Genomic DNA, 12,145 nt, shown 5'->3' on the forward strand with positions numbered 1-12,145 from the left:
GGTGTCCACTGCCGACCTGCCCTCCATGGACTAGCTCCAGCCATGGAGCTGTAGATTGGACTCTCCTCCTCACTCCCAGGCTCAGGGCCCTTCCTTCTTTAGTTTTTCAACAGATGATGACAATGATGTGGAGGTGGAGGCCCTGGAGGGAGACTCGGAGCTCAATCTAGTCACTGAGGTGTGGGTGGAGCCACAGTGTGGGCGAGTGGGACCTGGCCCTGAGAGCTGGAAGCACCTCCAAAACTTGACATACTCTGAGATCCCCAGAGCTGTGAGTGACCTCAGCAGTACCCACCCCCCTTACAGGTTGGGCGCCATCCCTTTGGGTGTACCACCGCCTTTGGGCTTTCTGATCCCTCTGAATCTTTGTATAATGAGTATCTGACTGTGGGCTTCCTTGATAGCAGGAGGCCCAGGTCTCGGGCTGGGGGCCTTATCCGTGACCTCTGCTATCCGCCCCCACTCCAGCTCCACCCTCGGGATGCTGCCTGCATAGGCTCCATGCTGAGCTTTGAATACCTGATACAGCTGTGCCAGAGCAAGGAATGGAGCCCCCTGCCCCCAGAACCAAGGGTTTCTGATGGTCAGTGGGGAAGGAACCCCTGAGGGGAGTGGTTGGGGAGAAGACAGCCACAGACCGGAAATCCGGTCTCACCATGGGTCTTGTTTGCTTCCCTCCCTCTTAGGATTGGACCAGGGAGGAGACACCTGTGTCCATGAGATCCCTTTCCATTTTGACTTAATGGAACTGTTGCCTCAGTGCCAACAGCTCCAGATGTTCTTCCTTCTGCTTTCCAGAGGTAGGTGAACTTTGTGCCCACTCACCCCACACCTAGAGGGCCTGCAAGCCTAGGTGAATTAGAGCATAGAGAGCAGATGAGTCTTCGAACCAGCAGATGAGTGATGGGGGCCAGCCAGAGGAGGCTTGGGAGCTGCAGGAGGGGCTGTGCTGGTCAGGGCTGAGCCAGGGCACTGGGCAGCAGGAGGCTCTTGGTGCTGAGCGGAGTGTGTATCGGGCAGAGCCAGAGGGCGTCACTTTCGCCGAGGGGCCTTGTCCCTCCAACGACATGGTGCTGTGCCTGCTGCACAGCTGCCTGGGGCAGGAGCTGAGTGACCGTGAGATCCCACTGAGCACCGCTGACCAGGCTACCTTCCTGAGTGAGGTGCTGCGGCGGACCCGCCACAGTCCAGGTAAGCTCCCCACTCTCTCCAAACACCAGGTTCTGGCCTAGCCCCTTCTCCCCCGCCTCACAAGGTGGTTTCTGTCTTTGGGTTTTGACCTCCCCATCTCTACCTCAGAGCCCTGCCTCTCTGCTGGCCCTGCTCTCCTCTCATCTCTGCCCTCATTATAGGTCCAGAGGGGCCACCAGTGGGGGACCATGGGATCCTGAAGGATCAGTCAGTCAGCAGCACTCAGGCCACAGGAGACTTGGCTCTTTCTCCCCTGGTCAGCACTGATTCATCTCCTTGAGCCCTTTTTCACACTGACCTCCTTCCATCACCCCATACCATACCCTAACTTTCCATCACCAGACATTCTAAATGCCTCCTGCCAGTGACAGCATGCTGTCATTCCCCTTTGTTCTGGATCTTGCAAGCTATACCCTCTAGGTCGGGGAAGGGAGCAGGGGTTGTTTGCTCCCTTATAGATTGCTCTAATTTTGTTTCTGTCTTATAGAATGTAGGCCCTCCTGAAGCTCTTAAGCCTCTCGTCTCGGTCCAGCTGCCGCAGTGGCGCTGCTATGCAAGGCTTGTGAACGCCCAGCATGTGTTTCTGACGTTCCTCCCAGCTGCCTTCGCAGGTACTGACCACTGACCTTCCTCACTAGTCCCTCACATACAAACCCCTGAGCTCCCTCCTTGGGCCACCGAGCAGCTCTGATTTATGGCTCTTTTATCCTTTGCAGATGTCCAGCATCTGGCCACCTATGGCCTAGAGGGACCCTCTCAAGAGGAGACAAAACCCAAGTTCGGAGATTGGAGCGGGGCTTCTAACCTCAGAGATCTGGGAGGAACCGGGGTCAGGGCCGCAAAGGCCCAGGTCCCTCTCCTCAGTGTCACCCCAGCCTGTGGTAAGGCTGCTGACTTTTAAGTCAGTTAAGCAGGAGCAGGAATGGGAACAAATAGAGGGCTTGAAGACCAGATGACACCTCTTCCCACAGACAGCGCCCAGAATCCAGGAGAGCTGAGCCCACCCTTCCGTCGGGACTTACAGGCTTGCACTGGGCGTCAGGCTCCACAAACAGAGGGTGCAGATGGACCCCGGACCCGCTGTCCAGTCTTCATCTATAGCTGTGCCCTGGAAGCGCTGAGGGAGCAGATGATTAGCATGCAGCCCCCTCAGGCGCCCCGAGACCTCATCTTCCGGTGAGTGCCCTCAGCATTGACCTAGGTCCTCCCCAGCCAAGGCTCAGGTACACACTCAGGTGTGGACAGACAGGTTGGTGATCAGCAGCACGAGTCAGCTGCTTAGCCCAGTTCTGCCAGGTCCTTGCTGGGCTTCCTTTAGCAAGTTGGGTGAACTTGTTGGGTCATGAGTACAGTCAGTGGGGACCTGTGGATGATCCACTGGCGTCTGGGTGGATGGTGAGTCTGAAGTGTCATGCAGGGAGCTTGGCCAACCTCCCTCTTTCCTCTCATTCCTAGAACTCAGTTTCTTGACCAGACCTCCCCCTCCTCAGCCTGGATGGAGCCCAGGTACAAGGAGGCAGCCAACCATTGCGCCTTGCTGCAGGAGCACGCTCAGCGATGCTACGTCCGTGGTGAGCAGGAGGCCACAAGAGGGAGCGTCAGGGAGGAGACATGAGGATTGTAGGGGCAGGGACTGGGGAGGCAGTTCCGAGAGTGACCCTCGTGGCCCCTTCCACTTCTGCCAGGGCTGTTCCGGAGCCTGCAGCAAGCACAGAGTGTGACCTCCCAGGACTTGCTGATGGCAGTGGATGCCTGTGAGGAGCTGCTGCAAGAAGTAGACATCACCCCTTTTCTGCTCACACTCTGTGGACACACTCGGGCTTTGCCTCATGCACCCCCAAGCCCTGGTCCTCTCAGCCCTGGTCCCTTTAGCAGCAGCATCGAGGAGGGCCCTGAGCCTCGGGAACGAGCTGTCCTGGCTTCTGAGTCCAGGTTAGGATTGTCCTGGAATGATGTAGAAGGGGACACACAGACAAAGTCCCGATAAACTGGGACCCTCCAACCCCAGGGAATGGCCGTGCAAGGTGGCACCCAAGCCCCAGAAAGGCAGCAGTGCTCTGTCACTGGCTTCCTGCCTCCTGCTTGGACTTCCTCCTCCCATTTGGCTTGGGCAGCAGTCTTGCTCCCGGCTTTGCCCGTCTCCTGCTCTGGTGTGGAGTATTGAGATGGGTTAGGGCTAGGGAGTTGCCAGTTGATATCAGTGAAAGTAGAAGCTGTTCCAAGGACATTCATATCCTTGAATAATGATCCCTCGAACTAACGTGAGTTTCACAGAGGCAAAAACTATTTTTCCCACTGTTGAGTCCCCAGCTCACCCTTCCTAGAGACAAAGACAGATAGGCGTGTGCTGTTCCCAGTGGGAAGCAGGCTCCTCTAGTATTTGGTGGTTCTTAAAACTAATGTCTCTCACCCCTACCCCCACCATTCAGCATAGAGACTGAGGACCTAAGCGAACCTGAGTTTCAGAGCGTCCGTGTCCCTGGCAATCCAGACCCTGGCCTGGAGATCTCTCTGACAGACGTCTGCCAGCTCCGAGGAGAGGCACACGATGTCCTTCATACCATCATCCAGGTGAGGGGAGAAGAGAAGTGGCGTCCTGCCTGCGCAGGGGTTAATGTTCTCTCCCCAGGGCGGCGGCGGCATGTACCTGTCTGTTGTAGGGTAGGGATAGTGTTCTGAGGCATGGCTGACGTTATAGCTTCCTTCTAACTCCAAAACAGGAGAAGTTCCTGGAGGTCAGTGGTCTCCACTTCCGCACAGTGCCCTCCAATCCCCACTACTTCTTCTATTGCCCTCCATCCAGCAGGCGAGAGGTGAGTGGCTCTTTTTTTTACCTTTCCCCTACCCCCAGCCTGCAGCCCCAGAGGTTCCACTCGGCCCACATGCATTTTCTTGACGCTTGGTTTCCTGAGGCCTGGATAGGGTTCTTGTCCTGCCTTGGGTCAAGCCAACTCTTTCTTTTCCTTGCCCAGGATGAGGGCCCCCGGGACACAGTAGACAGAAAAGTCAGTGACCTGGAGTTTTCAGAGGCTGAGCTCATGGCAGAAGAAGGTTTGTGGACAAGTGACTCGAGGTGGGAAAGAGCCCTTCAAGCCAGGCTTCAGGGGCTTCCACTGCCAGCCTCTCCTGTTGACCATGACACATGCTTCTCTAGGAGACACATCTGCCTGCTGCGTGGTCACTGAGAGTGACCCAGAGCTGGAGGTGGAATACCGCGAGAGCCGTGACCCAGATCTGGGGCCTGCTGGCCTAGACTCCATCTCGCTGTCAGATGCAGACACCGTGAACCCTGATGAAGACTCCTTCAGTATCCTGGGGGGTGACTCACCCACTGGGCCTGAGAGCCTTGTGCATGACCTGCCACCGCTCTTCCTGCACCTCACGTGCTCCGTGCGGCTGCGTGGGCAGCACAGCTCAGTGCCTGTGTGCAGCCTGCCCACCTGCCTGGGTGAGGGGGTGCCCAGGGGAGAGCCACGGGTCCAGTGCAGTCTGCCTGCCTGGTGGGGGCAAGTCTTTGGGTATAACTCTTTAACACTGAGAACTTGAAATCCGTACTTGTCCCACAGTTCCCAGCAACCCTTACCTTTCCCCCTCTCCCAGGCCAGGTGCTCTCCAGTCTGGAGGGCCCCCCGATTGGGGGCCGAGTGCCCTTGAAGGACCTCAGTGTCACTTTGGATGTCTTTGTGCTGACCTTGCCGCTGGAAGTGGAGCTCCCCCCGACCTCGGACCCTCAGCACCACCGGTGTGGCAGCAAGTTTGGTGGGGGGACCTGGGCCTTGTTAGAGTAGGGGGACAATTAAGGAATCTAGGGCACTTCAGGACTAAGAATTTCTGAAATACTTCAGGAAAGGAAGGCTTAGGAGGTCTTGGAAGGTATTAGTTGCTGACCTTTGGCCTTTGCTCCTTACCTTGTTCAGGTCAACATCTGAGAGCAGCACTTCATTCCCACGATCCCCAGGGCAACCATCATCTTTAAGGTCGGATGATGGCCTGGGGCCCCCACTGCCACCCCCAGAAGAAGACAGGTATTTCCTTTTTTCCCTCTCAGTTTCTTGCTCTGCCTCAGCTCTATTTTCTGGAAACCATTGTGTAAACCTTTCTTCCAATTAGGCACCCAGGACTATCCAGTTTGGCCACACCCCACAGATTGGCTATTGAAACCACCATGAGTGAGGTGAGGCCCTTCCCTCCCCCGACCTAAGTGACAGCCCCTTGATACTAACTGATACCCTTTCCATCATATGGTGGGGGGAGGCACCCCCTTTATTCTGGGATCGAAGTGAGGCCTTCCTCTATCTGTGAGACAGAGTGTCTTGCAGTGTCTTGTAGTCTAGAAATGAGGTGATGCCCTGGTCAGCGAGGGAGGTGCCCTTGCCACTTCCTGGATTATCCCCTGAATGTAGATCCGCTGGCTGCTGGAGGATGAGATGGTGGGGGCACTTCGAAGAGGAGGCATCCCCCAGAGCCCTGCCCTGCACCGTGCCGCTGCCCACATCCATAGTTCTCCTGGACGCTCCACCTGCCTCCGCCAAACTCTGCCGCTGAGTTTTGTGTTTGGGCCGGAGCGCTCTCTCACACAGTTCAAGGAGGTACGCGATCTAGAACACTCGCTGGTCACCGCTGCACCCAAGCTTCCCTGGACTCCAGATACAGAATTGGAAGGCCCACTCTTGCTTTGAGTCCATTGCATTTCCCTCCTGCCCACCTCCTACCACATGGTCTGTCCTCCACCCCACACACCTGGCAGCCCAAGTGGGAAGAGACCCAGCTCCCAGCCTTGACACTGGCCCATTGAATCTTAGGCAAGTCACTGAACCTTTTCATACCACAGCACTGGGGGGGATACTAGTGGTTTGTTTCACGAGCTGCTTGTGAGGGTCTGGTGAGGAAGTGTGGGGTGCCACAAATAGGGGGGCTGCCCCCTGTCTGAATTGTCACCTTGGTTTCTGCTCCTCAGGAGTTCCGTCGCCTCCACCTTCCTGGCCATGTTCTTCTTGAGGACCCTGACAGTGGCTTCTTCTTCGTGGCAGCTGGCCAACAGCCAGGCAGGTCCCATGGGGAGCCTTCTTCAGTGGCCTGGGCTTGGCGCAGCCATGAAGAGAAGGCTGAAAGCATCGAAGGGGAGGTGAGTCTTTCCTGGGGTGACTGGGAAAGGCAGGAACGGTGGTGGGGTGTGTGGGGCCTGTGCTCAGTCTGGACTTCCTCCTCTCAGGCCCTGGCAGCCAGCCCCCAAGCCCCTGGCTCCCCAGAGGATTCTGAGGGCCCCTCCCTCATCAGTCCGCCCAGCCTGCCACAGGGAGGTAAGAGAGGACTTGGGCAGCAGAGCCTGGGGCTAAGACCGAGAACATGTACATCCCTGGACCCGCTTCCATTTTGGAAGGCAGTCCTAAGTGGGATTGAGAACGGCTCCAGGCATTTATTTCCGTTCTCTTCCCAGGGAGCCAGCCTGGGCCTAGCCAGGGACTAAGCCTCATGTCCAGTCAGGGCAGTGTGGACTCAGACCACCTAGGTAAGCTGGGGCAGGGGGTGAAGGACTCTCACTGATGAGAATGGACTTAGGGCTGCACTGCGAAAGGTCTGGGCAGGGAGCATGAGAAGGGACTAACCTGGAGGGGCCCATCAAGACTCAGATGAGCCCAAGGATGGGGTTGAACTTGAGCACATTTGACACAGGTTATGATGGTGGCAGCAGTGGCTCTGACAGTGAGGGTCCCAATGAGACCCTGGGTGAGAAGGCCCCCTTCACATTGCGGACCCCGCCTGGGCTGACACCTCCACAGCCTTCACTCTCAGGCCTCCTTGGGCCCTGCCTACCTGACTTCTGGCTCATTGTCCGGATATTGCAGGATCGTGTAGAAGTGTATGCACATGCACGGTAAGGAGAAGCCAGGGCCCCATACCCTGACTCTGATATTAGCCTCTTCTCCCTGGTCCCACGTCACCTCTTGAATGTTGTTAAAGGGTTTGGGTAGGGGTCTGACTTTTATTCTAAGGTTGGGGGCTCCTGACCACTTCCCACAAGTAGCAGCAAAACATGTCACTCTACTTCTCTAAAGGAGTTAAAAAGCTGATGGGAATTTTGGATCCTCGCTGAACATTAAAAGCATCCGTAGCTCAGAGCAAGCAGCTTCAGAAGTTAATATATAAAAATAAGGAATATAGGCAGTATTTAACAAGTGCTTACTAAGTGGCAGGTACTGTTCAAGCATTTTACCTGAATCAGCCCATTTAATCTGTAAACAGCTCTACAAAGTGTTATTATCCTTATATTATTATGAAGAAACTCAAGCACAGGTAAGGTAACTACTGCCCCAATGTCAAAGTTTGTAAGTGGCCGAGCCAGGATTCATACCTCAGCGTCTGGTGAAATACTGCTCCTGAGAATAAAGACGCGGTGAGCTGCATGACAGACGCCTCAGTGTGGTTCCCGTATGGAGGCTGGTGAGGCAGGCATGGAGCCTCGACTTCCAGAGCTGCTACTGAGAAGTCCATCCCTCCCGTTTCCTGTTGTGTTTACTTACCTTTGTTCAATTCTACTTCCTTTTCATGGGTCCTCTTGGCCCCAGCTCCCATGACCCTCCTTTCACGGTTTTCTCCTCACTGCAATTCTGTGTCTGATCCATCTCTCCTTCCTAGGAGCCTGATCCGAGAAGATGGGGGGCCGGGCGCTGAGTGCCGCCACCTGCAGCAGCTCTTGGTGAGGCGAGTTGGGGAGATCTGCAGGGAGGTCAACCAGGTAAGGGGCAACCAGGGGCAGGGCTCTCCAGGCATGGTCACAGCCCAGATGAGGAAGGAATTCCCAGGACCCTGACTTTCAGAGGCTGTTGATCCATCTTTGAGCCCCAGTTATTGGGATGCTCTTATTCCCCAGACTCACCACAAACTAGGGAACTCTCCCTAACCCACTCTCAGTACTGTGGGTTCCTCTCACACGCTCCCAGGGCCTATGAGATGTTGAGATGTTCCCGCTCATTACACTGTGCTAGTATTAGGGATATAATGGTGAACAAGAGGGGAAACCCTGATTCTGGAGCTTGTGTCAAGTGGAAGAGATAGATAATGAACAACTAAATCACACAAATTATTTTCATTACAATTGTGAATACTTCTGCAAAGGAAGAGTACAGATGGCTCTGAGAGCATACAGCAGGCTCTGACCATCTGAACTGTCAGGGAAAGCTTCTTAGAAGAAGTGATTTTTCAGCTGAGACCTGAAGGATGGTGAGCAGATTCTGGCAAAGACAAGGGACATGTTTTCTTTCTTTTCTTTTTTTTTTTAATTATGTTTTATTGATTATGCTGTTACAGTTGTCCCAATTTTTTTCCCTTTGTTCCCCTCTTGAAATAATGCTTTGCATATAAATGATCCAGTAACTGCTTATGGGATTGGATGGTATAAATGTGGATAGAATGAGGAAATTCAGAGGAGGTGGTGGTTTGGGAGAAATAATATGTAAATGGCTGGATGTAGCTATGTGAAAGTTCAGTCTTAGAGGTAAGAGGTCAGAGCCAAAGCACACCTATGACCCAGCCCATTAGTACCTACCCTTAAAGGAGATGGCAGAAAAATTGAACTATTCAAAATGTCACACAGTGGGTCCCCCAAAATTCCCCATAGCACATGGTTTGGGGGTGAGGGATGGGACTCAGTGGAGCACAGCCATTTTCCTGAGAGATACCTAGCTTTTTTTTTTTTTTAAATATGCTTTATTGATTATGCTGTTACAATTGTCCCACTTTCTTTTCTCTTTGTTCCCCTCCACCCAGTGACCCCCCTCCCTCCAGTTGTCGCCCCCCCCCTTAGTCCATGCCCATTGGTTGTGCATATAGTTCTTCTCAACATCTTCCTGTCTACTCCACTCCCTCCTACTGTGCTTCTTAATTCCTGTACCATCTCCTTTCCTTTCCCCCCTTCCCCCTCCCTGATGACCTCCCCCGTAATGTTCCCCATACCTATAATTCTTCTCCCACTCTCGTTGCCTACTTAGTTTGCCTTTGTTTCGATTCCCTAGCTTCTCTTGTTGGTTGTTGTGATACAGTTTTCATTTTAATGTTCATAGTTTTGATCCTCTTTCTCCTAAACAAGTCCCTTTAACATTTCATATAACAGTGGTTTGGATCTGATGAACTCCTTCAGTTTTACTTTGTCCTGGAAGCACTTTCTCTGCCCTTCTATTCTGAATGACAGCTTCGCTGGATAGAGTAATTGTGGTTGTAGATTTTTTGCTTTTCATGACTTTGAATATTTCTTGCCAGTCCCTTCTTGCCTGCAGAGTTTCTTTTGAGAAATCAGCTGACAGTCTTATTGGGACCCCTTTGTACATAATTCTCTTCTTCTCTCTTGCTCCTTTTAAGATTCTCTCTTTATCCTTAATATTTGACATTTTGATTATAGCGTGTCTTGGTGTGGTTCTCCCTGGGTCCAATTGTTTTGGAACTCTCTGTGCTTCCTGGACCTGTAAATCTATTTCCTTCCCCAAGTTAGGGAAGTTCTGCTTCATTATTTTTTCACATAACTTTTCCATTTCTAGTTCTTCTTCACCTTCTGGCAACCCTGTGATTCGGATGTTGGCCTGCTTAAAGCTGTCCGATAAGTTTCTGAGCCTCTCCTCGTTTTGCTCACTTTTTGTTTCCTCTTTCTGCACTGGTTGACTGTTCCTTGCCTATGTTCTGATTTGTTTATTTGATCCCTGGTTTTCTTGCCCTCACCACTAGTTTCATAAGTGTTTTTGTTCATTTCAGCAGGACTAGCCTTCATTTCTTCCCTGTCTTGTTTAAGATCTTCTGTTAGTTTTATAAGCACTTTTTTAAGCAAAGCTCTGAACTGTGCCTCAGAAAAATTTCCTATCTGCTGCTTCGTTAGATTAGAAATTTGTTGTCTGGTCAGCTGCATCACTGGGATCTCTATCACGATCTGTGCCATCCTGAATGGTTTTGTGTTTACCTTTGCTTCCTGGGCAGGGCTGTCACACCTCCTATGCTATAGGGGGCGGAGCCCTGTGCACTCATCACAACTGGGCATTTTCTGTGGGGGTGGGGGTCCAAGATGGATTCCTGCCATTCACTCTCTGCTGAGAGACCAGGAGCCTCCTCCTCCATCCCCATCCCCTCCAGGCCTCACAGTCCAAGGCAATGGGGGTCTGCCTTCCCCAGCTTTGGAATCGAAAGCTGACGGCTCTGGTCTGCAGCCGGGGGTGCTCCCCAGGTGCTTCTTGCCTCCCCTTAAATACAAGTGTCTGTGCTTACCACTGTCCTGCCTCCATTGCTGCTGCTGCCGCGGACAGCACAGCTTGATCTCTCCTCCCTGGCTTCGCCCCTCCTACCTGTCCAGACAAGCACCACTTCTTTATAACTTCATATGTTGGACTTCCATTTATTTTCTTTTCTTTTTTTTTTTTTTTCAGATTTAATGTGTTTTATTGATTAAAATATTACATTTGTGCCGATTTCCCTTCCCTCTGCTCCCCTCCACCCAGTGGCCCCCCTCCCTCCAGTTGTCCCCCCCTTTTAGATTATGTCCATTAGTTGTGCATACAGTTCCTCCCAACCTCTCTCTGTCTATTCCATTCCCTCCTACCTTGATCCCCAATTCCTATATCATCTCCCTCCCTTTCCCCATTCCCCCTCCCTGTTGACCTCCCCCCAATATGCTTCCCGTACCCACAGTTCCTTTTCCACTCTCGTTGCCTATTTAGTTTGCCTTTGTTTCATCTCCCTAGCTTCTGTTTTTTAAACCAGTCCCTTTAACATCTCATATAACAGTGGTTTGGATCTAATGAACTCTTTCAGTTTTATTTTGTCCTGGAAACACTTTCTCTGTCCTTCTATTCTGAATGACAATTTCGCTGGATAGAGTATTCGTGGTTGTAGGTTTTGGATTTTCATTACTTTGAATATTTCTTGCCAGTCCCTTCTTGCTTGTAGGGTCTCCCTTGAGAAGTCAGCTGATAGTCTAATTGGGACCCCTTTGTACATAATTCTTTTCTTCTCTCTTGCTGCTTTTAAGATTCTCTCTTTATCTTTAATTTTTGACATTTTGATTGTAATGTGTCTTGGAGTGGTTCTCCCTGGGTCCAGTCTCTTGGGAACTCTCCTTGCTTCCTAGACCTGCAAGTCTATTCCCTTCCCCAAGTCTGGGAAGTTCTCCTTTATTATATTTTCACTCAATTTTTCAAGTTCTAGTTCATCTTCCTCATTCTCTGGCAAACCAATGATTCTTATGTTGGGCCTTTTATAGCTGTCCCAGAGGTTTCTGATCCTCTCGTTGTTGCTTCCCATTTCCTCTCGCTGCATTGGTTGACTGCTTGTTCCTTCTCCATATTCCAGTTTGTTGAAATGAACTCTGGATTTTTTTTCCTCACCATCTGTCTCGTATGCGGTTTTGTTCCTTTCGTTATGAAAGTTTTTCGCTTCTTTCTTATCTTTTTCCTGCTCTTTTGTGAATTCTGTAAGCCACCTGATAACAATGGCCCAGAACTGAGCCTCTGACAGGTTTCTTATCTGTTCATCTGTCAGGTTCTCTATCTGCTGCCTGGTGAGCTGTGTCACCGGGATTTCTATAGTTGTCTGCCACATTTTGACAGATGTGTTTTGTTTTCTTGGGCCGGCTGTCGGGGGCAGTGCCTGTGTACGCGTCACAAGTCAGCGACCGGCGCCTGTCTGCGACCTATTTCGCAGCCCTGTGGTGCTTTCTTTCTTTGGGGGCGGGGGTCCAAGATGGATTCACACAGTTATTCAGCTAGGAGACCGGGATCCGTCCTCCCGCCCCCCCTGGGCCTCACTGTTCAAGGCGATGCGGTGGCCGCTCTCCCCAGCGCCGGGGTCGCGCACTGCCAGGGGCTTGACTGCCGCCGGGATTTTTCGCCGCCCCGCCGCTCCACAAACAGCTTTGCCCTCTTTAATGGCACCGCTGATTTATAACTTCATATGTTGAGCTTCCGTGTAGTTTTATTTT

At 52.2% G+C, this 12,145-nt stretch overlaps 1 protein-coding gene across 1 annotated transcript in view; it reads left to right on the forward strand.

The window, feature by feature from the left end:
* Window positions 1-12,145, forward strand: part of SZT2 (SZT2 subunit of KICSTOR complex) — a 55,421-nt gene that overhangs the window by 24,924 nt on the left and 18,352 nt on the right. The window contains exons 19-41 of the mRNA XM_090269278.1: window positions 103-271; window positions 469-583; window positions 687-800; window positions 1,021-1,191; window positions 1,353-1,447; window positions 1,679-1,802; window positions 1,908-2,072; window positions 2,163-2,367; window positions 2,647-2,762; window positions 2,877-3,123; window positions 3,621-3,762; window positions 3,912-4,004; window positions 4,164-4,242; window positions 4,346-4,639; window positions 4,792-4,933; window positions 5,109-5,216; window positions 5,302-5,365; window positions 5,595-5,780; window positions 6,149-6,316; window positions 6,404-6,491; window positions 6,629-6,700; window positions 6,865-7,066; window positions 7,828-7,927. Of these exons, the coding sequence (XP_090125404.1) occupies window positions 103-271; window positions 469-583; window positions 687-800; window positions 1,021-1,191; window positions 1,353-1,447; window positions 1,679-1,802; window positions 1,908-2,072; window positions 2,163-2,367; window positions 2,647-2,762; window positions 2,877-3,123; window positions 3,621-3,762; window positions 3,912-4,004; window positions 4,164-4,242; window positions 4,346-4,639; window positions 4,792-4,933; window positions 5,109-5,216; window positions 5,302-5,365; window positions 5,595-5,780; window positions 6,149-6,316; window positions 6,404-6,491; window positions 6,629-6,700; window positions 6,865-7,066; window positions 7,828-7,927 (3,259 nt within the window). The remainder of the gene's footprint in view (window positions 1-102; window positions 272-468; window positions 584-686; window positions 801-1,020; window positions 1,192-1,352; window positions 1,448-1,678; window positions 1,803-1,907; window positions 2,073-2,162; window positions 2,368-2,646; window positions 2,763-2,876; window positions 3,124-3,620; window positions 3,763-3,911; window positions 4,005-4,163; window positions 4,243-4,345; window positions 4,640-4,791; window positions 4,934-5,108; window positions 5,217-5,301; window positions 5,366-5,594; window positions 5,781-6,148; window positions 6,317-6,403; window positions 6,492-6,628; window positions 6,701-6,864; window positions 7,067-7,827; window positions 7,928-12,145) is intronic.

The sequence above is a fragment of the Furipterus horrens genome, unplaced genomic scaffold (assembly GCF_987537825.1).
Source record: "Furipterus horrens unplaced genomic scaffold, mFurHor1.1.pri manual_scaffold_3, whole genome shotgun sequence".
Lineage (NCBI taxonomy): Eukaryota > Metazoa > Chordata > Mammalia > Chiroptera > Furipteridae > Furipterus > Furipterus horrens.